The 23,608-nt window shown below is 49.5% G+C and overlaps 1 protein-coding gene and 1 long non-coding RNA gene across 11 annotated transcripts in view; one reads left to right on the top strand and one right to left on the bottom strand.

The window, feature by feature from the left end:
- Window positions 1–13,137, bottom strand: part of SPTBN2 (spectrin beta, non-erythrocytic 2) — a 39,751-nt gene extending 26,614 nt beyond the window's left edge. For 2 of the 7 annotated variants that reach the window (XM_082478187.1, XM_082478188.1), the window contains exon 1: window positions 1,577–1,979. In XM_082478187.1, coding sequence (XP_082334313.1) covers window positions 1,577–1,754 — 178 coding nt within the window. In that variant the 5' untranslated portion in view covers window positions 1,755–1,979. Of the gene's footprint in view, window positions 1–1,576; window positions 1,980–4,108; window positions 4,288–10,606; window positions 10,698–11,270 lie in introns of those variants that run through there. The other 5 variants (XM_082478190.1, XM_082478185.1, XM_082478186.1 and 2 more) reach the window with 5 other exon arrangements.
- On the top strand, window positions 1,920–10,553 carry LOC309668439. 4 transcript variants are annotated; one of them, XR_014268231.1, is made up of 4 exons: window positions 1,920–2,020; window positions 3,218–3,305; window positions 4,373–4,682; window positions 6,669–10,553. It is a non-coding gene; the product is annotated as an uncharacterized lncRNA (long non-coding RNA). The 4 variants fall into 4 exon arrangements; XR_014268233.1 differs by lacking the exon at window positions 1,920–2,020 and adding an exon at window positions 2,107–2,209; XR_014268232.1 differs by lacking the exons at window positions 1,920–2,020; window positions 3,218–3,305 and adding an exon at window positions 2,097–2,209.
- Window positions 13,138–23,608: the final 10,471 nt, after the last annotated feature.

The following is a 23,608-nucleotide window of genomic DNA, read 5'->3' on the forward strand; positions in this document are numbered from 1 at the left end:
GTCCAGCAGGAGGTATGGCTGTTCCCTTTTGGTGGTGGACAAAGGAGAGGGTGTGGACTTAAATTACAGCAGCCGCTGTTCCAAGTGGTCATTAGAAGGATGTGACATAGTAGAGGCTGCAGGCCTCCTGAGTCAGCTTGCTCTCCTGGGATAATTTAAAGAGAAGACAGGTTCCTCTACTTCTGGGTTCATTCAATTGGTTGCAAGGGGATCCTGTCCCAGGACACCAATATTCCAATGCCAAGAGGGAAAACATCATCGTGAAAGTAGGAAACAGGGAAAACAGTGAGCCCAAGAAACACGGGGTGGGGGCAGGAAGAAGCCAGGCAGAGCTTAGCACCAATCTCAAAAAAAGTGAGGAGATGCCTGTTGCCTGGCCCACAGGGGGAGCTGCTGATGAGGGGATGCTGTTACATTTCACAGAAAAATAAGAATTAAAAATATTATAAATGACAACGTGAGGGAAGAGGCTCAGGCCATCGGAAGCTGCTCCGGCCACTAGGATTTCCACCAGTTCTCCCCAGAGGAGCCCAGTGCAAGGACCCAGTGCAAATGGCCAGGGCCTGAAGAGTCACTTGTCCTTCCATCTCAGCACCAGCATCTCAGAAACCGAAAAGACTCACCCCTTAATCTCACATTCCTACGCACCTCACCCATAAAACATAGCGACACACCCATGTCTATTTCTGTCTTTCTTACCTCCAACCCCGTACCTGGGACAACCTTGGGGTCCTAACAAATGCTCATTTATCCTGATGCTCTGTGGGCCTTCTCTCAGGGTCCACAGGCCCTGCCCGAGCCAGGGACCGCCCGGAACATCAGCCATTACTGGATCCATGGAGTCTGCCCTGATGCCAGGCACACGGGGGTGAGGCCATTTTGGCACACAGGTAGCATGAAAGGGGAAGACGTGGAAACGGGGGCAGCTAGGAGAAAAATGTGCAAAGCCAAGCGCCAGGGACAAAGTTTAACTTTACAAGGCGTCCACGGATACACAAGACACAGTGGCTCCCAGAGATACACTGGAGTATGGCCGCCAGGGTGAACACAGCCTGCTCAGACATATACCTGAGCCTGTCTGCACCAGCTCCCTTTGACACTCTCCCTGGTTTCCACACACACTTAAGACACCCACTCAGAAACCCAGGGCAGCACAGACACGCCCTAGGTCCCTCGCCTACTGGCTCACTCTCCCTGTCTCCTTCCCTGACCACCCCAGCGGGCGTTTCCTCCCAAAGGCCGGAAAGCCTCAGTGAACCACGCTCGCTCCTCGCCTTCGAGGGCACACGCCCAGCGGGGCCCCGCCGCCGCCGCCGTCACACCCGCTCTCGCTCTCACCGCCCCTCCAGCGGGTCCAAGCCTTTCCCGATTCTGTCAGCATCCCCGTGTTTTCCGGCCACTTGTAATTACTCCCCCGGCACTTTGTCTCCCAACACAAACGTCTGAGTCACAGAAGATGCTCCCCCCGACCCCGGGTTCCTGGCTCCGGCTCCTCTCCCACGCCCCCCACCGGGCGCCTCGCTCCGCGGGACCCCCTCTCCGCGCGGCTCCCCTCCGCTCACCCCCCGGAGCCCACCTTGAAGCTGCTTGAAGCGTCCCTCCAGCACGCTGGCGCGCTGAGCCGGGCTGATGAAGGCAGCCGGCGAGAGTGGGAGGCCCCCGGGGTTCTGAGACTCTTCCACAGCCTCGTAGTAAAACTCGCCGGCCCCGTTCAGGCCGTGCCCGTGCGCCCTGCTCACTTCGTGCCCGTTCATGCTGCTGCTGCCTCTCACTCTCCCGGGGCCCAGAGTCCATGCTCTGCCCGCGCCGGGGCGGGGCGCCGAGGGTCCGCTCCCCCTCGAGCCTGGGATCCCGCGAGCCTGGGGTCCCCGGGTGGCAGGGGGTGTGCCTCAAGGACGGTGGAAGTTTCGAGGAGTAGGAAAAAGGGGTCACGGGATGTCTGAGCCCCGAGCTCCGGGACCCGTCGGCAGAACACACCTGGCTGCGGCGAGAGGAGACGGAGGCAGCTCCAGACAAACAGGTCGGACAGTGACGGGGGAGGGGTGGGAGGCGGAGCTTTCCGGCTGGGGCAGGGCCAGGCCCCGCGGGCCGCAGGAGGGAACTGCCAGCGCCTTAGAGACCTGCCCGTCTGGCCCCCAGTTGCCTCCGAGTACGCAAGACCCGAGGGAGAGGCCCCCGAAGCAAAGCCCTGCTTTCCCAAGGTCTGCAGGTGTGTTGAGGATGCCCCCTCTCTGCGATTCTGGGAGGTCCCCCCTTCAGGATGTGGGCTTTGAGCCCCAGCTCAGGGAGCAGAGAAAGAGAAATCCTTGAAGGGGCAAAGCCAGCTCAGTAGTACTAGCCAGGCACTGTGCTAGGTGTTTGCTTACATTCCTTTATTTGTGAGATAGGTGTTGTTATCTTCCTCTCTTGTTTGTCATCCTCACCTCCAGTACCAGCTCCTTCCCTGCCATGGGGCCCATCAGACCCTCCTTGGCCAGGCCATCCCAGGCCCCCAGTACACCCACTGCCGGGCACATCTACCCGATTTCCTTCCTACCTTTCTATGGGCTTCAGCCCTTGTCACTTAAAAGCTACTCTTGCCCTTGTCCCATCTTCCTTCATTCAGTATTTATTTGGCACCTACCGGTGCGAGGCGCAGTGCTAGGCAAAGCCCAGACAGTGACACCTCCACAGGAGAGCCCCATTTAGTGGTGGAGATAAACACCTATGGACAGCATGAGGTGGCATATGTCGCATGCACAAACATTGCAACCGTCCTGGGTATCACGTGTCGTGTGCACACAGACATCATGACCATTCTAGAGGCTACTCTTATCCAAAATCAGGGTACCAGGGAAACTTTCCCCCAAAGAGGTGAGATTCTCCATAACCCATGTCTTCTGCCTCCTCTCATCTATAGAAACAGCAGTATGAGTATTTCACAAGCCAGCGTGTAGACCTGACCAGAAGGACAGGGAGGCCCAGCAGAAAATGATAAGGGATCCCCAGAAGCAATGGCTACCACATGGGGATCCTCAGAATGGTGTTGGGCTGGCGGAAAAGAATTACCTGGAGAGCTTAAAAATTCCGATTCCTGGACCTTAAGTCCAAAGATTCTAATTCGGTGTGCCCAGAAAGGGGTTTGAGAACCTGTATTTGTGAAAACATCCATGGGTGATCCTGTAAAAAGTGCAGCCAAGTTTGGGAACCACCCCCCTCAGTGTCTCCCTTCTTATAGGAGGCCACCCCACCCATGCTGGGAGCACCACCTCTCAGGAAGGAGGAGCTGTGACCTCTCCCACTGCACTGGGCTGGGAGGCCAGCAGGTCAGTGGAAAAGACAAGGGTGGCATGGAGGAGGGAAGCCAAAAGGGTGGGTGGCCTTGGGGTGTGTGGGTGACTCAGCCCCACGACAGCCGCAGCCGGTGGTGTCAGGTGGCAGCCGCACTCTTGTTGCCATGACAACTCCTCCCCAGAACGCAGGGAGGCCCGTCGAACGGGTTTGCTTGTGCTCACAGGGGCTGAAGGAGAGAACCGAGGCCATAGGGGAGGGCAGGGGCTGAGGCAGGCGGGAGAATGGGCAGCTGCAGAAACCAGAGGCAGGCAGAGGGAACCTGTTTCAGGGAACCAGTAGATGAAATAGAGGGAGGAACAGGCGGCAGGTGGAAGGAACAGGTGGGGAGGGAGAGGAGAGGCTACTGGACTAGGAGGGAGAACAGGTGTGAGAGATGACAGTGGAAATCAAGGAAGAGACAAGAGGATGAAAGGTAAGGGAGAGGTGGGTGGAAACAGAACAGCAAGACTAAGAGCGCAAAAGAATTAAGGAACATGACTCAGGGATAGAGGCCAGGAAGTCAGCTGAGCGCAGAGGGGAGCACAGCTGAGTCCCAGGGTCAGCACGGCTTCTCCCTGCTTGTGGGGAAGGAGGCTGGGCACGTTATGGATTGTGCGCGGTTTGTCCTTGAGGCTGGAGTTGGGGACCAGGGGCTTGGTAGGGTGATCTGGATTTCCCGCTCTAGTGCAGCAGCTTAGAAAGAGAGTCGGTCTTCCCATGAAGTTGAAGGGCTCTTCATGACAAGCTTCCCATCCCAGCATTCTCAGCATCTCCCCCGGCCCTCCCCTGACCTCACCTGCCAGGGCCTTAATTCGAGACCTCTCAAAGAGGCGGGCTGAGCTGCTGTCATTGTCCCAGTCCGAGTCGGGCAGGTCCCAGCGGTTGTTGATGTCACTGTACTGGCCCTGGATCTCCAAGCTGTCAAAGTCTGTGGGTGACAGGGTGCTGCTCATGGTGGTGGATGGCCTCCTGCTCCTGCAAGGGGGAATGTGGCTGGTGAGACGCATCTCAAAGCCGCTGAGTCCAACACTCACCGTGTCCTCCTCTCTTCCTGCCCTAGATCTGCTCTGCTCTCCTGACGGCCAAAGGTTGTGGTTGTTGTTTTCACCAATGGAAATCATCCCCCAGTGGGAGAGAAGAAGCCATGGTGGAGAAGCAGAGAGACAGGAACACAACAGACACACGTGGAGTGAGGCTGGAAGGCAGCAGTGTCTCAGAGCGACATAGTGGAGATGGTCTCCAGAGCCTCAGGCCAGAGAGGGACAGTGGGCAGGGGGCCGAAGGTGGCGATGGCCCTCAGCGTGGCTCAGGACAGCAGTGTGTGCACCAGGGCAATGCAGGGAAGCAGGCCTGGGACCCCTTGGGCAATAGTGAGTATAAACCAGAGTTCTTTCATTCCTGGTTCCACAAACTGTTCTGAGTGGCCCCCGCCCCACCCCCGAGATGGCCTCCTATACCCTGTAAGCCAGGGATCCCCACCCCCCGGGCCGCGGACCGGTATGGGTCCACGGCCCGATAGGAACCAGGCTGCAGAGCAGGAGGTGAGTGGCGGGTGAGCGAGCGAAGCATCACCTGCAGCTCCCCATCACTCCTCATCGCTGGCGTTACCACCGTCCCCCCCACCCCCATGAAACCAAAAGGTTGGGGACTGCTGCCATAAGCGATTTGAGGTGAAAAGACCCACATCCTGCTCTCAGGCCAAGATGCATCTATGATACACCAGGAAGACTGATGCACTGCTAGTAAGTATGGATAAAGAGCCCAGGAGTTCAAAGGAGGACACAGTATGGTTATCTCCCCTTTTTTTCCTTTCACTTGTGACAGAGAATACTTAATAGGTGCTCAATGAACATCAGCTGTGATATGTGTCCTCGCCATTTACATGCATCACCTCATCGCAACCCTCTGTGGGGCAAGGGTCCATTATCATCCCCATTTCATAGATGACGAAGTTGCTCCATGAAAGTTAAATCACGGTTCAAGGTCACTGGGAGGCAGCTGGAAGGCGCAGAGCTGGGTTTTGAAGCGAGGTTCTTTTTAACTCTGGAGGACAAGCTCTTAATCATAACATTTACATGTTCCTTGAACTTTTGGAGCCCTTCAGAGCTCCCTTCTAGGGCCCAGGCTGGGGAAACTGGGACCATGTATGCTCGCCAGCACAACTCACGACTCTGTTTTACACAAACAAACCCTGTCCTTCTCCAAACTAACAAATGAGTTTCAGATTAGCTTCTAGGGATTTTTTTTTTTTAAAACCTCTACTATCCAAAGTTCTCGAGTAATTCAGCAGCCATTCAAGAGAATGGAGGGGGCTGACTCTGTAACTGAACCCCAAATTCTGCATTTCTCATTTTCCTAGTGCCTCTCAAATACAAAGACATTTTCATCCTTAGCACCCTCCTAGGGTTGGGGCTATGACCTTGGCAGTCTCTGGCTCTAGAAAGAAGGTATGGTACCTCTTGTGTGGTGTGGGGGAAGGAAGAAAGAATGGGTGGTGAGTTGTGGGTGATTAGCGAGATGTGTTCCCATGGGTGCACAGGGCAGAACTTGGCTTCTGTCATTAAGTGGTTTCATGAAGCGGAACCTGCCCCACGTGAAGGCCAGGACTGTCTACCCCTCCCCTTTCTCCCAAAAAGAAAACACACACAAGCATTTCCCTGGGAGTTAAGGTCTCAGGTTCCTAGATTTGGGCTTTTCATTGCCTGTAATAGGAAAGAGAGCTTCATTTTTACTAGGCCGAGGACTCCTTTCTCATTTAAAATCCATCATTTTCCCTAATCCCCAGCAGATTCTTTGAATTTGCTCTGTAAATATTTATATAAAAATAAATTCGAGGGCAGAGTCAAGTCATCCTGAGCAAAGAGTGCTGTAGGCAAGGTGTGACTTGAACTAGAGTCCCCGAATACTCTCAGCCACTGGACAGGGAAGCAGCCTAAGCCCTGGGACCAATTCAAATTCCATTTCTCTGGGCCCCTCAGATTAGGGCTTCTTCCACAGCAGCCATGCTCACACTTAGCTCTGGGATGCACATTTCTAGCACTCCCACTCTCCCTGCATAGAGCTCTCTACAAAAAACCCTACATACAATGTCCCGCCTTCTATTCTGTGACCCTTTTTCCTTTTATCAGGAGTCACAAACCTACTAAAGCCAGCCCCCAGGGGTATGGCCAATGAGCTGTTATAAAAGAACTAATTTGGGATTCTTTTAGGTGGGCTTGCGCTTTCCACTTCTCTACAGGCCCCACCATTCCCTGTTGGCTCCTTCCCAGCCTTGTCACACATTTTTGTTACCTGCTTGGCCCCTGAAGGCCTCTGAGGTTTTCACACCTTGTTTTATATCTTTGTACTCCACAAAGAGCAGAAACTTAAAGAAGCAGACTGTCAGACCCCATCTCCAAACTGCTGTGTATCCCCAGGACCTCTGGAAGCTGTACAAAACCTAAACATGTACCGCTTTGGCTTCTTTTTGGTGATCCAACTTTGTCCTCCTGACGGATCCTGTTGGGACCGAGGCATGGGATCCAGACCTCTCAGGGAGGTCTGGGTGTTACAACCTCTCCTATAACTTGGGGGAGAAAATATGAAGCTGGAACCTCCCCTTCTCCCAAATAAAATGGTCCCCTGGCTAAATCCAATTTGAGACATACATGCTTTTCATCCTGAGTTTCCAAGATGCCTCCCATCATATAGATAAGGAACCAAGATGGCACTGGTGTCCTTAGATCAGTGGTCCCCAACTTTTTTGGCCCCAGGGACTGGTTTCGTGGAAGACAATTTTTCCATGGACGGTGGTGGTGCGGGGAGGATGGTTCAGGTGGTAATGCAAGCGATGGGGAGCGGCAGATGAAGCTTCACTCACTCACCCCCTGCTCACTCCTGCTGTGTGGCCCGGTTCCTAACAGGCCACAGACCCATACCGGTCCACGGCCTGGGGGTTGGGGACCCTTGCCTTAGGTCACAGGACCCCTTGGGGCCACCATGTTGGAACTCCAAGGAGTTTATTCCCATAGTGAGTGATGCTTTCTGGTGTCCTTCAGCACAGTGGCTCTGAGAGCCTCTGAGTTTTGGTTTTCAAGCATTTGGGCTCTGCAGACCCCTGGCCTTTTGGACAATGTGCTGTGTTCTGTGTTCCCTGCTGCCATGTCCAGTGTCCTGTAGTTTTCTGGTTGAGTTTCTCTACATAGATCCCACCCTGGTTTCTTTTCTCTGATTTATCATTCCTCGCTTATGATTTGGGTCTCCATGCTCATTTCCTTAGTCAGCCTGTGCCCCAGCCCCACGACCTCCTAACTCAACTCTGTGCTGGGGAATCATCAACCTGATTCTTCTCCATGGATTCCTGGACTCTGGCGATAGGACTGTACAGCAGCTAATCCAGATTACAGTTTCACCAATGCCTTATTCTTAGCCACTGACCTGGAGGCCAGGCCCAAGTAGCTTACATTGTTCATGCTATGATAAAGCCAACTCCCACCAGCTGCAAGCTTGGGGTCCTGCTAGATTATATGCCCAAGCGCTGCTGGATGCAGATTCTGCTCAGCCTAGTGCTGACCCTCAAGGGCAGCTGCCCCCTTCCCCTTTCCTCCCTTTCGCTGGCCTGTAAAGCTAGAAATCCTATCCCCCCGGGCTAGAGTCTGTCTTGTACCCTAATTCCTTCTCTTGCCACATCCTCCTCCTGATTAATTCTTTCCCTCCCTCAGAGACAGTTGATCATTCCCTCCTCTGTGCTCCCACAGCACTTCAGCATGCAGCTATTATTACACTTATCACATTGTATTACAGTCAGTTGTTTATGTGTCTCTCTGCCTGCTCCACTTTTAACCCATTGAGGACAAGGGCTGCATCTTACTCATGTTGGTGTTTTCCCAGTACAATAGGTATTCAATAAAGAGATAGTGAATGAACTAATAAAGACCTATTGTATAGCACAGGGAACTGTACTCAATACTCTGTAATGACCTATACGGGAAAGGAATCTAAAAAAGAGTGGAGATATGTATATGTATAACTGATTCACTTTGCTGTACAGCAGAAACTAACACATTGTAAATCAACTATGCTCCAATAAAATTTTTTTAAAAAAGAAAAAAAAGAACATTTAAAAAAGAGACATTGAATGAATGGGCCATAATTCTTTTTTTTTTTTCCATCAAATTCATGTCTTTTTTAGGTTTAGAGAAAAAAACACAAGGAAAGAATGAAAATGGCATCAGAGAAGACCCTCTGCTTCTCATCTGGAGTACCGTCAGTGTTGAGCTCTACAGTACAGGATCAGGGATTCTCAACCTTGCATGAATTGTAATTACCTGGAGGGCTATTAAAACACAGACCACTGGGCCCTGCTCCCCAGAGCTTCTGATTCAGGAGATCTGGGGTGGGGCCTGGGAATTTGCATTTCTAAACTGTTCCCAGATGATACTAAAGCTACTGGTCTGGAGGCCACACCTTGAGGGCCACTGTTGTTTAAAGATGAGGAGCAGTTAGAATTAGTTAGAGAAGCTATGAGGACAGAGAAAACACAAAGTTTCAGGGGTGAGTGTGACCTGAGGTTAGCCCCTGGGTCTGTTTAGGCTCTCGCCCATGCTAAACTCAAATACAACTTCCCCTCAGAAACCCCAAGACCCACAAAGAACCAGAAGCCTCAGGCAATGAGAGAGGAAAATGAAGATGGAGTGGGCTCTAGATCTAATGAGACAAATAGAGCTGATGGCTGGACACAGGCGAATCGCAGATGTGCGGAAGGACGACGATATGGCTGGAGACGCTGCTGGGAGGTGGAGTTGAACAAATGACAGCGGGATGAATAACAGATGAGAAGGAATGGGGACTTTGGCAAAGTAAAAATCTTATTTGACTCAAAGTATGAGTGGACCAGCAGAGAGATAAAAGGAAAAAGAAATCACAAACAAACTCGGGGCTCCTAGGACAGCAAAAGGAAATGCACGCAGGGCAACCAGAGAACCGAGAGACGAAACCCCAACCATTTCCCTCAAGGCTGTATTCCTGATAAAGCACCAGGAACTCTCCTCCAAGGAACTTAGGAACTGGGCTGAAGAGTGGGACTGGATTTTTGTTTGATCTTCTCCTTTAGAATCCTCCACTCAGGGCAGAATTATTCAGATTAATTTCCATTCCCTTGCTACGTCCCTCCCCCAAGTCTGTAACCGATGGGTTACATCAGTTTCTCTAAGGGACAAATCTAAGATCCCTATTAGCTTTTTTCTCCCTTATCCCTTGCTCTTCTGAATATGCCAAGAGGTTGCCCAGCACCTCAAGCTAAGTCACGTATTTGGAATTCACTCTGCCCCCTTCACCTTCAAGGGAAACTGGTTTGTAGACACCATGCCGGTGCCTGAACCGACCAGCTCTCCAGCGCCGGAATTGTGGCTGCTCTCGGAGGGGAGGAGGGCAGCTGAGAAACAACCCACGGAGACAGCATGTAGCAGGTTAGGACAGGGGCAAGCCTGCAGATCAGACAAGCATGTAATGTGCCACGAGGTTAAAGGGGTAAAGTCGTTCTGAGCCACAGTGGATGGTAAATGCCGATTGTGGTGCTGGAGTTGGAACCGCTCAGGAGGAGGCCTTGCCCACTAGTTCTGTGCCCGCGGACTCCAAGCCCTCTGCATATCTCGGCCACAGGGACACCTTACGCTGCCTCTTCCCCGCCACCCGCAGGGGCTTCATTCTCCCTTCTTCCTCTGCCAGTGTTCCGGTCACCACAGCCAACCATGTCCCTCTCTCACACACACTGTGAGGGAGCATCAAAGGAGAGCATGCAGCTAGCTACCAAAGAGGCGAGGAGAAGCCCACCGGCTCCAGAGGGAGCCCCCAGCCAGCTCCCGAGAGGGAGTCGGGCGCTCACAGCTGCGGGGCAGAGACAGCCAAGCGTGTCCGCAGCACTTGGACCGGCGCCGGCCGGCCCGCCTCCGCGATGCGAACAGCTGGCGCTGTCAGACACGCTCAGAGCCCAGCGACCCGATCCCTTAACGCGTTTGTCAGCCCCAACTCTTCCAGACTCTTCTCTGGTCTCCGGAAAGGCCCGCGTCCCGCAAGCCTCGATCCCCGCTGCTCGCACACGGGTACCTGGGTGGCTGGCACTTGACTCTCCATCCTGTCCCCGGGACCCAGCGGGAGCGAGCGCCAGGAGCCGCATCTTCCCACCCCTGCTCCCCTGGCCGGCCCCGGCCCCGACCCCGACCCCGACCCCGACCCCGACCCCGCCGCCCGCACGCGGCCGCACAAAGCGCACAGCCCCGCCGGCCGGGACAAAGCGGGCCCGGGCACCGGCACCTACCTCGGTGCGGAGCGCCGGCCGGACAGCCGGGAGCGCGACGGGCGGGGGCGCACCGGTCGTCGCCGCGCCCGCAGCCCAGCCGCGAGGGGCGGTTGCGGGCGGCGGCGGGCGCACGGCAGGCTGCAGGCGGGCGCTGTCACGGGGCGCGAGCGGCGCGGGGAGCGCGCGGGGCCGGCGGTGGCGGGGCGCGGGCGCGAGCGACGGGACTGCGGCGCCGCGGAAGGAGGACAATAGCCTCCCCCTGCCGCAGGCCGCCGGCTCCCGCGGGAGGCTCGGGACCATCTGGAGCCGGCAGCCCCGCGGGGCTCGGGGCGGGGCCCGAGTCACCCCCTCCCCGCCCGGCGCCATGGCAACCGCGGCCCCTCTTGGGTCTCCGCTCAGTTCCCCGGCCCGGGGTCGCTGACCTTCCCCGGGGCGAACGCGGCGTCAGCTCCTCTGCCGGCTCCCGACCTCCCCCCCCAACCCCCCGCCTACCCTGTGAGTGCCCCCAGAGCCCCGCCTTCCGGTCCTCGCCGGCCCTGGTCACCCTCGGGCCGTCCGGGTACCCCCCACAGCTTGGGGGCTCTGTCTCCGCAGTTTGAGTAGCCCACCTTTGTCCCTACTCCGCTTTTCGCCCCAAATCTGTATCCCCGGGACACGCAATGCCTCCTTTAATGGCACTCACCGCCCAGAAGATTTCCCAATATTCAGCCTCTGTTTCCCGTTTCAATTTTTCCTCTTTGGGCACCTCCAGTCAATCCATCTCCCTTTAAGCATTTCTTTCATCCAGCCCTTCTCTCTCTGGTCCTCCTTCGGTCAGGTAGGCCGGCTCTCTTTCCCAAAGCATCTCCATGGTACGTGTGGAGATTCTTCTCCTCGCAGATCAGATTCTCAGAACAGTCATCACTGCAGCTTCTCTCAGCTTCTTCTCAGCTCCTCTCATTTATCAACCAGAATTCCGGCCTACTCACTGTCTTAAAAGGGAATGGGGGTGGGGACGGACATTTCTCAGCCTGTCACAGCTGGGTTTCTCCTTGGTTTAGTAGCATCGGAGTGGTCTAAGGTGGAGTGGTCTAAGGTCTAGTGGTCTAAGGTCATCGAATAGTGAATTGCTATCTCCTTAAGAGAGGAAAGAATTATGCCCAAATCATAAAGTTATAGAGTGCCAGGTAGGTGCTAAAAGTGCGTTATCTCATGTGACCCCCCCCCCTCCCCAACTCCAGCTCTAAGAGGTAGGTACAGTTCTTTCATACTCGGAGACTAAGCTAAGAGATGAACTAGTAATAATAGACTGAGCTTTGTACAGAGCAGTCTGAATTGAACCATTAGATTTTACTGCCCCTGAAGATGTGGGCCTGTTTCTACCTGAGAAATGCTTGAAATGGCCAAGTAAGGCAATGTGAAGAATGGGCTTTGCCTGAATTATTGATTTAAGGTTTTGTTTATTTATGAGTAATGGCATTTTAGGATTTGGCTCCTTTCTGGAAAGGTATACATAATGAAACAAATATGTAAGTATTTGAAGTACTTTCCAGATATGATTTTGGTAAGGTGAAATCGTTTGTGTTAAACCCACTTGAAAACATTTTCAAGGTAAAAAAAAAAAAAAGCCCTGCTACCAATCCAAACTAGTTGTGTCATCTCACCTACCTGGCCTCAGTTTTCCTAGTCTATAAAATGGGTTGGGAGAGGGGTTGTTGTGTTAGTTGCACTAAAAGAAGAACTTGAAGTTCTCTCCCAGCTCTGATAGTCAGATTCCACCATTAAACTGGAACCAGGATTCTACCACCAAACTGGAACTTGGCCTTCCAGAGTGCACTTCACTGTTAGCTGTAATTCAGTCTATTTATTTATTAACATTCACTCCTCAGGCAACAAAATCAAAGAAGTGAGGGCATAAGCTGCAGCTGTTCCCAAAGGTAGTAGTGAGTGCATTCAGGAGGAAGGGAGCACCGAGGTGTGCTTTTGGTCATCAAGGAGACTTGGTCAGGGATGTTAAAGCTGATGGGATGAGAATCAGCCAACCTGCTGCTGCTGTACTGGTTATGGGAACCGAGGGTCTCCACAATAGCCTATTAGATTGTGACCCAACTAGAAGACAAGGATATTAGATTTTATGATAAACATGACAATAATATCTTGTATATAGTGATTTCCCCTTTTCAACATTACATAACCCTTTTAAAAGCCTCATAAAGTAAACATTCTCATTCTCATTTTACTGATGAGCAAACTGATGCTCAGACACCTAAGTGAATGCCCAAGCACATAGAGTTAGTTTGTAATAGAGACACCAGGTCTTCCGATTGAGTCCTCATATGTTCTTTCCCCTCTGCTAGAGAGGGAGTATAGAAGAGTGGTTAAAAGCATCAATTTTGGGGAGGCATGGATTGGGAGTTTAGGATTAACAGATGCAAAATATTATATATAGAATGGATAAACAACAAGGTCCTACTGTATAGCATAAGGAACTGTATTCAGTATCCTGTAATAAACCATAATGGAAAGGAATATGAGAAGGAATATATATATGTACAACAATCACTTTGCTGTACAGCAGAAATTAACACAACGTTGAAAATCAACTATACTTCAGTAAAATAAAATTTTTAAAAAGTATCGATTTTGGAGTCAGACTCCTGGGTTTATTTAATTTTTTTATTATTATTTTTTTTATGGCTGCATTGGGTCTTAGTTGTGTCACTCGGGATCTTCACTGAGGCATGCGGGATCTTTTGTTGTGGCACGTGGGCTTCTCTCTAGTTGTAGCGTGCGGGTTCTCTCTCTAGTTCTGGCACGCCGGCTCCAGGGCACGCGGGCTCTGTGGTTTGCCGCACGTGGGCTTTCTCATTGAGGCGCCCAGGCTCAGGAGTCGTGGCGCCCGGCATTAGTGGACCCATGGCATGTGGGATCTTACTTCCCCGACCAGGGATCAAACCCGTGTTCCCTGCTTTGGAAGGCGGATTCTTTACCACTGGACCACCAGGGACGTGCCGACTCCTGGGTTTAAAACCTAGTTTTGCCACCTCCACCTGTTGACCTTGGGCAAGTTACTTAACCTCCCTGAAATTCAGCTTCCTCATCTTAAAATGTATCATAATGTGGGGATCAAATGAGTTATTGCAGATAAATTACCAGAACGGTGCCCCGTACATAGTAAGCACTCAACTAGTGCCAGCTATTATTTTACCATATTATCATTTTACCATACTGTTTCCCAATTTGGGGAGGAAGCATGTTCAATAAAGAGAACACTGAGATCGCTTGTCTCAGCTCTGTAACTGAGTTGCTTTGGAAACTTGTTATTTTGCTCTGTAGTGCGTCAGTACAGTCAATGATGAAGAAAATATCTGCTTTCTTTTTACATGAGTGGCAAAAGTGAATGGAGTGATGTCCACCAAATATGCTGAGCTTCTCAGAGAAATTCAGGTTTGCTGCTTACGTTACCAAGATTCATGGAAAGGTCTTGGTAGGACTTCCTGCCACCAAACCTACAGGCACAGCTGAATTCTCAGCTTTCGTTCCTATACCATGGAAGAGGTGTCCCTCCTTCCGTCTGAGACTGATTCTTCCTGCTCCTGCCCTAAGTCCCATCCCCTCGCGCAGCCCCATGGCTCTCATCCCTTCCGGTGAGTTCCCTCTCCTCTGGCTCCTTCCCATCAGCATTTAAACATGCTCAAGTGTCTGCCAGCTTAAAAATGTAGTGAGAAAACTGGATCCTTCTCCATGTCTTGCCCTTAATCTTTATGATGACAGTCTTCTAGAGTCATTTGAACTCATTGGCTCTGCTTCTTTGCCTCCTTTTCAATCAAACATTCATCCAAAACCTACCTGCATTATATGCCAGACATCGTGCTGGGATCTGGGGATCTAATAATGAGTAAAATGGACACTGTCTCTGTCCTCTTGGAGCTTACAGGCTGGTAGGGTTGATGGATATTAATAAAATAATCCCTCGGGTGTATAATCACAAAGTATTGTAGAATGAATGAAAAGTTCAGGACGCTATGTGAGAATTTAACAGAGTCATAACCTGGTTAGGGAGTTCGGGGTGTGGTGGGCAGGTGGGAGCGCGAGGGAGGCGTCCCGCAGATAATTTGAGCTGAGATCTGAAATATGAGAAGCATTAACCAGGCAGGGAATGGGGAATAATATTAGCAGTTGCTAACATTAATTGGGGACTATATTTTTATACTTTATTTATGTATTTATTTATTTATTTGGCTGTGCCTCACGGCTTGCTTGCGGGACTTTTGTTCCTTGACCGGGGATTGGACCCAGGCCCCGGCAGGGAAAGCGCCGAGTCCTAACCACTGGACTGCTGGCGAATTCCCTGTTTCTATACTTCACACATAACATTTCATTTCCTTCTTGTAACAACTCTAAGAGGTAAGTTTTAACCCCAGTCTACAGGAGAGGAGACGGAGGCATTGAGACATTAAGTGACATGCCCAAGGTCATTGAACCTGGAAGGGGTAGAACTAGGATTTTACCTCAGACAGTCTGACATTTGAACCATGTTCTTGGCTACAGGGACACGGAGTGTGTGATACTGCAGGAGGCATGGTGTGAGGAACAGAGAGACGGACAGTGAGAGGGAAGACAGAGGAACTGTGTGGTGAATTCTGGCTGGGAAGATAGGCAAGGTCTAGATCATGCAGGGCTTACTAGGTCATTTAAAGAACTTTGGTTTCTACCTTTAGAGTCCTGGCAGCAACTGAATGATTTGAAACAAGGAAGTGAAGTGATCAACTTTGTAGTTTTAAAAGATTACTCCAGCTGCTGTGTGGGGAACAGGTTAGAGGGGTATGTAATTTGATGTGAGAAACCAGTTAGAAGGCTACCACCGTGGTTCAGGTGAGAGAGAAGATGGTAGCTTGAACTTGGATGCTGGCAGTGGAGATGGAGGAACACATAGGTAGAAAGGATTGACAACATGTGGTGATGGGTTAGATATAGGGGTGGTCGTGAGGAAAAAGGGTTTTTCATGGATGGACTGTGCCACTGGAGGAAGGGAGGTACCATTTGCCGAGATGAGGTTTGGGTGGAGAGATTGTTGGTCTTGGAGATATTGAGTCATCCATTGTATCTGGGTGTGGAGCTCAAAGAGGAGGTCTAGGGAATTCCCTTGCGGTACAGTGGTTAAGGCTCTGAGCTTCCACTGCAGCAGGCACGGGTTTGATCCCTGGTTGGGGAACTAAGATCCCGCATGCTGCTGGCGCGGCCAAAAAAAAAAAAAGAGGAGGTCTGGACTAAGATATGCATTTGGAAGATATCAGTGTAGAGACAGACGGTAAGTGAAGGGGATAGATAGGCTTTGATGCAATTGATTTAATCCAATGCAATATAACTTCTAATCCTCTAAATTTGCTTTCAACCAGGTCGTCAATAATCCTATTGCTAAATACAGTGTCAATTTCCAATTACTATCTTACCGTTTCTCTTGGCAGCAATGGACTCTAATTGTGCCTGCTTCTTGAAATGTTCTTCCTTTGGTTTAGGGTTGCCACACTCTCCTGGTTTTCCTTCAACCCCTGTGGTCCCTCCTTTGTTTCTTTTGTGAATTCCTTTTCTGCTTGTCAAGTAAATTGTTGTTATTGTTGGTGATGGTGTTTTGTTCTAGGCCCTTTTCTCTTTCTATGCATTGTTCCTGGGTCATTTTATCTACCACTCTGCAGCTTGAGTGCTCTTTTTAACACAACAATCTGACAGATCACTTCTTTGCTGAAAACCCTTCAGTAGCTCCCCAGCATCTCTGGGATAAAGTCTGAAGTTCTCGCTGTTGCTTCCTCCACAAAGCCTTCCCTGGGCTCCAAGTCTGGGGCGGGGGTCTTCTGGTACCACTCCATACTGGACCGTTACTGCCCATTGGTCGTGTTTCCTCTGAGAGCATGAGCTCCATGAGGGAAGAGAGAATATCCCTTTCATAGTTGTATCCTTAGCAGAGCAGACATGTAGATACCTGTGCAACAAATCAGTGAATAACAGGAAAGACCTTGGGGGAGAAGGTGATTCCTTGTTGTAAACAGAAGCAACTAGATGTTTTCATACCAAACAATGTGTTTTCCATTTCTTTTACCCCTAATCTATCCCCCATCACTTAAGCAGCAGCAAGCGCTTTCTAGATGTACTGCCCTCTTCATAGAAATGATACAGAAGATCAAAGTCTTGGTTTTTGAACTCTTAACTAGACCTTTTAAAATCTATTGCAGAGAAGATGTTCTTGAAAGCTTCAGTCTTTTTAATTGTAAGAGCCAGGTTCTTGAGAGGGATTTTTTTTTTTTTTTTTAATCCAAGAGACATCTCAAGAGCCAGAACCTGATGAACCTAAAGTTCAGTTTATGCCACCAACTGTCGAATTGGAAAGAACATGTGAGTTTCCCCTTCACACAGAAAATATAATCTTTTTTGAGCTTGGAGCAAAACTGAAAAAGATTGGGAAAGAAGAACAAGAGAGTTTAGGTGCAACAGTGGGGTTTTGTTTTCTGTTCCCCCCACCACACAATAGTAGACAGAGGGGGTTCATGCTCCAGTTCATTCCTGGGACTCTGAGGAGACACAGCCTTTCAAAGTACGCTGTGTCAACAAGGGCAACTGCCACAGAATAGAAGTGGCACCGTCACCTGTGTAGGCAAAGTAGGTCTGAGATGTATTCCATCTCCTCACCACCCCCAGGCTTCTCACCCCCTAAGCCCAAGTCTCCTTGGCTCGTCGACCTTTGGAGGAAATCGGGAAAATTCCTTGGTGCCCAGCCCCTGAGAGGAGAGTGAGAGTGAGCTGAGAACTGGGTGCCTGCAGGGACTGCTGTGGGGTAGGGGGTGAGCACCCCACAGTAGAGGCTGAGGGGGTACGTGGCCCAAGCCAGGGACCCGATGGAGGCTCAGCTATACCAGGAAGAGCTGCAGTGGGAGCCACCACTGAGCTCCCCACGAAGCAATCACTGCTCTTTGTCTATACCAAGACCACAGCTTCCACTCACCAGAGAACATCATCTCTGCAGCAGATGCAGTGCCCAATGGCCAAGACCAAGTGAAGGCTAGAGTTTATCAGTTAGGCAAGAGAGCACTTGACCGTAAAGCCCGTTCCCTGGCATCAGAATAATACATAAACCACAAAGTAGAACATTGTGAGAAGGGGATTGGGAGGAGAATCCTAAGAGACTGACTTTAAAACTTGAAATGATTGAGTTGTCTGGAATCGGCGTGGTTTACTATTTTTCTGCCATTAGGAGCAATGGGGGCTGAAGAGCTAGGTCGAGAAATAAAGAAAATTACGTATTTCCTCACCTAAGTCTATGACCTGAGGTTGTAAAGAAGCCTGCTGTACAAGTAAAGGTCAGAAAGGTGGGCTTGCGAGGGGAGCTCCAGGAATTACAAGGACTGACCTGATTTCCCGAGACAACCGTGGACCAGGAGGCCTGTGTAACACCAATTCAGACATGATTTGCAAAGAATGATCATGTATTTGAAAGCAAAAGTCTGAGGATGAGCCAAGATAAAGTCTCAAGTCAAATGGGGAGTTCTGATGGTGGTCTGAGGAGGAGGGGTGTGGAGGACGGAAGAGCCCTACCTGGAGCTCCCTTCTATAGTGTGGAAAAGCCTGGGGTTCTAGGAGCCTCACGGGATGCGTTCTGAGCTGAGCATTGTTGTGGTGCATGGTGTTGTTGACTAAATTGGAGAAACTGGAACTGATTTGAGAACATAGAAGTATTACATCCATTTATCTTTGTCCAGTGTGGATTCAAAACAGTACTTATTTATGGACCATCCCTCCCAAACTATTTTTAACTTGCAAACCTAAGCACCATTAAAAACTGGACCTAAAAACACATTTGAATGATTCCAACTCACCTAGGAACAGGCTGGGCTCAACCACGATTCTCAATACTTTTGATTTCACCTGTCAATAATGAACTACTTTTTTCTTCTAAGAAGCTTATGCCACAAACCCCTGGGAGTACACAGACTCCCATGAAAAAGCGTCTGATGATACCCATATATCTGAAATAAAATTTGGCAGTATCTGCTTAGTGCTAATAACTGAAGGGATGTCTTTGGGGTTCCTTGATCAAATTGCACTGGAAAATGTGAGTTGTGCTGGGAAACTTACAGTGCCAGAACCCAAAAAGAGTAGATTCTGTGTCCATCTTTGAAGCTATAGAAATCTCAGGTCAGTTTTCTGTATCGTAGCCTGATTTACTTGTGCTGTGGCACATAGCTAGGAGTTAGTCATTTCAACTATTATTGGCATCTGAAACTTCCCAGTGGTTAAGACACAAGGTTCTAGAGTCTTGTGACCTTGTTGAAATTCTGGGCCATCACTTTCTAATTGTGTGATCTTGGACAAGTTATTTAACTTCTCTAAGGCTCAGATTCCCCTGGAAATAGAGGATCATTCTAAGGGAAGTTGTGGTGAGAAATTAAATAATGCATGTCAGGTGCGTGACACCTGGTGCCAGATAAGGGCTCAATAAATGTTAGCTATTGCTATTATCATTATTTTACTTGTTTTGTATGTAGGCAAATCTTCCCTCAAGTAAAACATCATGTATGAAAATCTAGACTTGCAAAAAAGGTTAAATGCGGGGAGGGGGTGGTTATTTGCATTACAAAAGGAATTTTTAGTTAATGAAAGAACTGATAACAGGGTTCCTTTCAGACAGTCAGTTTCCCAGTATGTTTAAAATGATTTGATTCACACAAAACTGGGTTTACACGTTTTAGGAACATAGCTAGTGTATAAAGCAAAGGACATCTGTAATACAATCATTCAGGCCAGGTCTGAACCACTGTGACAAGTTAACAATAACAATTCTGGGTATTCCCCTCTACCCTTTATAAAAGGATTAGATGAATTCTCCGTGGTTTCAAAGGGCAGAGCTGGGACCAATGGGTGGAAGATACAGCAGGGGAGATTTCAGTTCAATATAATGGAAAACTCTACCAAACCACTGCTGTCCAAAACTGGAATGGATTGCCTCTGAGGTGGCATCTTTCCCAACAATTCAAGTAAATTCATCAATTCAAGCAAATTCAACAATTCAAGTAAAAGCTAGGTATCAACTTGTCAGGACAGTTGGAATGACTCTTGCATGAAATTCGGGAGGTATTTCCCAATCCTAAATACACCAGATATGCAAACTAGATCAATTCTCTGCCTTGGATACCAGGAATAGGTTGAGGAAGGAGGTAGAGAGAGGCTATTCAGGAGGAGGGGTGGAGATAAAGGAAATGAATTGGAAAAAATATTGCTCCTCTGGTTGGGAAGCACTAGATTAAATGAATTCTAAGATTTCTTCTAATTTAAAGATTCTAAAACTCTCCAATTGTTTCACAGATGTTATTTTAACCATATTCCTGGGAGAATTTTCCTATTTTAGTTGTGGAAAACTAGAACATAACACCTAAAGTGACTAGTAAAATGGGAAAAGAATGAAGACATCCTGACCCTTTTAGACTTTTGATCCCACAGGCTTTTCTCAACTGGTGAGAATGAAAGTTGGGGAAACAGAAGATAGAAGCGGCCTTAAAGCTAGAATGGGTGAAAATCAAGTCAACTTCGGAGATCAGTGAAAGATAAGCTCAACCAAGTTTCCACATTACTAGCTTTAAAGACTTCGTACACCAGCATTCTTGGAAAAATACTTCAGAGTATTGTAATCATACAACAAGTGAACCAAGACTGAACGTGTGCAACCAGTGTCCTCTTTAACGGAGCACCTAGAAGAAGATTCTTTGTCCCAGTTAGCCTACTTGTCTTTCAAGTAAAGTTGATCATCTGGCCTTTGAATCAATTGGTTTACTTGGCCATATGTGACCAGATCACACTGCTGTTTCCATTCCTGAGTCTTCTATGCTACAAAGAATACTTCCCTTCCGGTGGACACCAGCTGGCAGGACAAAGCCAGCTCTGCCTAGAGAGAAAGTAAAAAGCCAATTACGGAGAGCAGAACCACTTTGTGATATAGATTTTATGGGTTATCTAGAAAGAGGAGAAACCAGACACTAACAGGAAAGGAATGCTCTCCTGGGCTGGCCCCAGAACCTACTACTAGTAGATGAGAAATCAGAGATTCTGTGCAAAGGGTGATCGTCAGCCAGGAAAAACAGGAAGCTACCCAGTATCATAGTCAGTCATTCTAAGAAGGAGAGGAAGAAAACATAGGGAATGGGGTGAAGAAGAAATACTCTAGTTATACAAACAGTGATATCGTCTTGGGGGGAGAATCTTTCCTTTGCTGTAGTGCAAGAATTGGCACAAAAGTCAGCACCACTATAGACTCTAGTGCCCCCCATAATCTAATATTCCTCTGCGAGAATATCCCTTTCTGACCCCTGATAGGGAAGCAGAGGGAGGTGAGTCGTGAAGCTGCCCCAGATTCTATGCTCCAGGTGGAGAAGGCCTCAAGAAGGTGAAGGGATGAGCTAATCTGAGCTTCCTGGCCCCATTTTCAGGGATGTGATTAGTGGAGAGGCACCTGGGACCTGCTCCATTTCAGGAAACCCGGTTATGGGAACTGGTGGGGCACAGACTTGGCTCAGGACCCGAGAGAGGCAGTTAACCCTTTCCTATTGCCTATATGAGAAGCAGGCTCTCAACAGATTCCCAGGGGGAAAGAGACTACTCAAGTGGACTTAATTTTGCAACAACCTGATAAGGGGGACATCAGGGATATTTTCCACGTAAGTGCCTAGGGTCATCTCTTCAGGGCCTTTGAATGCTGTAGGGGGAGCCTGAGAACAAGGTAGCTCCTAAGAAGTATCCAGGAATGATATACACAGAGAGGGCACATTCAAAAGGGGAAGACAGCTCAACAGTTCCTAAAATGTCACTGTTCACCTGGTAGCATTCCCTAGGATGTTCTGGCTCCATTCAAACCCTTGGGTTTGGGTCAGAATCAGTCCGGGGCTCTTTTGGCCAGACAGGGCATTTCTTCTCAGAATAAACAGCATGTCCCAAAGTGGGCATGCAACAGTAATCCAAATCCTGAGGTAGGTGGAGGAATGCAAACAGAGTCAATATGCCACTAAGTCTAAGGACAGGGGAGAACTGGCTCTCTGAAGACACTGGTAATATGACCCTGCACTCCAGGGCTGAAGATGTCCAAAGCAGCATCCACAGGCTCCTTGGTTGACCTGGTTGACTAAGGTGACCTTAACCTCACACAGGTCATTTCATTTCTTTGGGCCTCAAATTTTTTCATCTATTGGGGATCACTGATAACCTGTACTACAATCCCTTCTGGCTCTAACACTCCACTGCTCTGAGGATGGGGTCTGGGTAAAAACAGTTTTAATAATGTGGAGTCAGTCCAATAGTATGTTAGTTACTAGACCTCAAACAGGATGGGGGCACACACTGATGGGTGAAAGAAGGGTGGGAACTGTGGCTCATTCAAGCCTTAGTTTGTAGGGAGATGAGGGTACCTGAGTTCACTGTCTTAGCTTTTGCATGGAGGGGTTGGCTTCTCATGGTAATGTTAATGTCCCTGTACTACAGAACTCTGAGACCAGCAATTAGGCAGGTCACAACCACGTGGGAGAAGGAAAGAGTGGTTAAGAGATTTTTCTTTCAGATTCTGGCTCTGCCATTTACAAACTCAGTGTCATACAACCTCTTCTTGGAAGCTCATTCTCATCATTAATAAAACAATGATAATAACACTTCCCTTACAAGATTGGGAGGATTACTTAAGATAAAGGAAAGGTGAAGACCACTTAGCACAGAGTAGGTGCCCACCACATGGCAAGCCTGCATCAAACTTTGCGGACTACAATGGTTTATGTGGTGGCAATCCTGATGGCAGGCCCTCAGATCACAGGCTCCCTTCCTCACTTCTGCCTACATCTGGCTCTGTCCCTGGCCACCTCTGTTAGGCCTCCCCTGCCTCTAGGATGGTACTGGGTATTCCATTGCATGTTCATCCCTGATGCTCACTTCAAGGCCAAGGGCTGGAAGCAGGACGACCAACTCGAAGTATTTCTACATTGGCAGCTGTTCCTCCACCCTTCCTTCCCAGTGTCATCCTCAAGGTGGGGCATTTTCTGCTGAGCCAACACTCTCCATGGGAAATATTTTAAAGAGCCATCTTCGGCATCTTGGTTTCTCACCCATCAATTAGTGAAGATAACAACTATCTCACAAGATACTTGTGAGGGTAGACAAAATTGATATAAAGAGCCAGTGGTATCCTACAACAGGTAGTCATTCAATCTTTGCTCCCTTCCCCTTGGCAACTCCCCTTCCTAAAGGGGACACCCGAGAGAGAAGAGAGTGAAAGGGAGAGGAAGGCTCCAACGATTCCCCAAAAGTCAGCTCTCATATCAAGTCCGAGATGGTATTATGATGAATTTTCCATAAATAAAAGCCACCTTTCTGCAATAGATCTACCTATTGAGCAACAGAGATGGGGAGGGTGGTCAACAGTGCTGAGCAAAGATGGACAAGGCTATATGATTCAGGTCTCAAGAGTCATGTCCTCTGGAGTAGCACCAAGGTTGTGTACTGGACAGGCACTCTGCCAGCTCCCCTGCCTGTTCTGCCCAGTCCTGGCTTTCTGGAGCTGGGGTGGAAGAATTTTCGTTGAAGGAAAGCAGCCAACACCCTGCACCACCCTTCTCTTTGGGCAACGCTTTGCCAGGCAGGATTCTCTCTCACCAGTTTTCTTCCAGATGCCTGAGGAACCAACTGCCAAATCATCAGTTTGGGCTCAAGCCCCTCTTACCACGCTCCTCCCTGAAAAGCCCTGAGTTCAGCAGCTGGAGTCTGGAGGACTACCTTCCGATCTGTTGGGAATGCTCTTGGAAAACCCCGGAGCTTCTGTCACCTGGAGCCTAAGAAATCCAGGTCCTGTCGTTGGCACATTTAGTGCACAAACGTGGGGGGCTTGTTCCCTTCCAGATCCTGCCTAGGGGCTGGCTGGGCACCCTGGGATTAAGCTGGGAATCTGCTTGGGACAGGTTGCCAGATAAAATGCAAGACGCCCAGTCTTGAATTTCAGAAGAACGAATGTTTTTTTAGTAT

Source organism: Balaenoptera physalus (assembly GCF_965194825.1).
Source record: "Balaenoptera physalus genome assembly, chromosome: 10".
Lineage (NCBI taxonomy): Eukaryota > Metazoa > Chordata > Mammalia > Artiodactyla > Balaenopteridae > Balaenoptera > Balaenoptera physalus.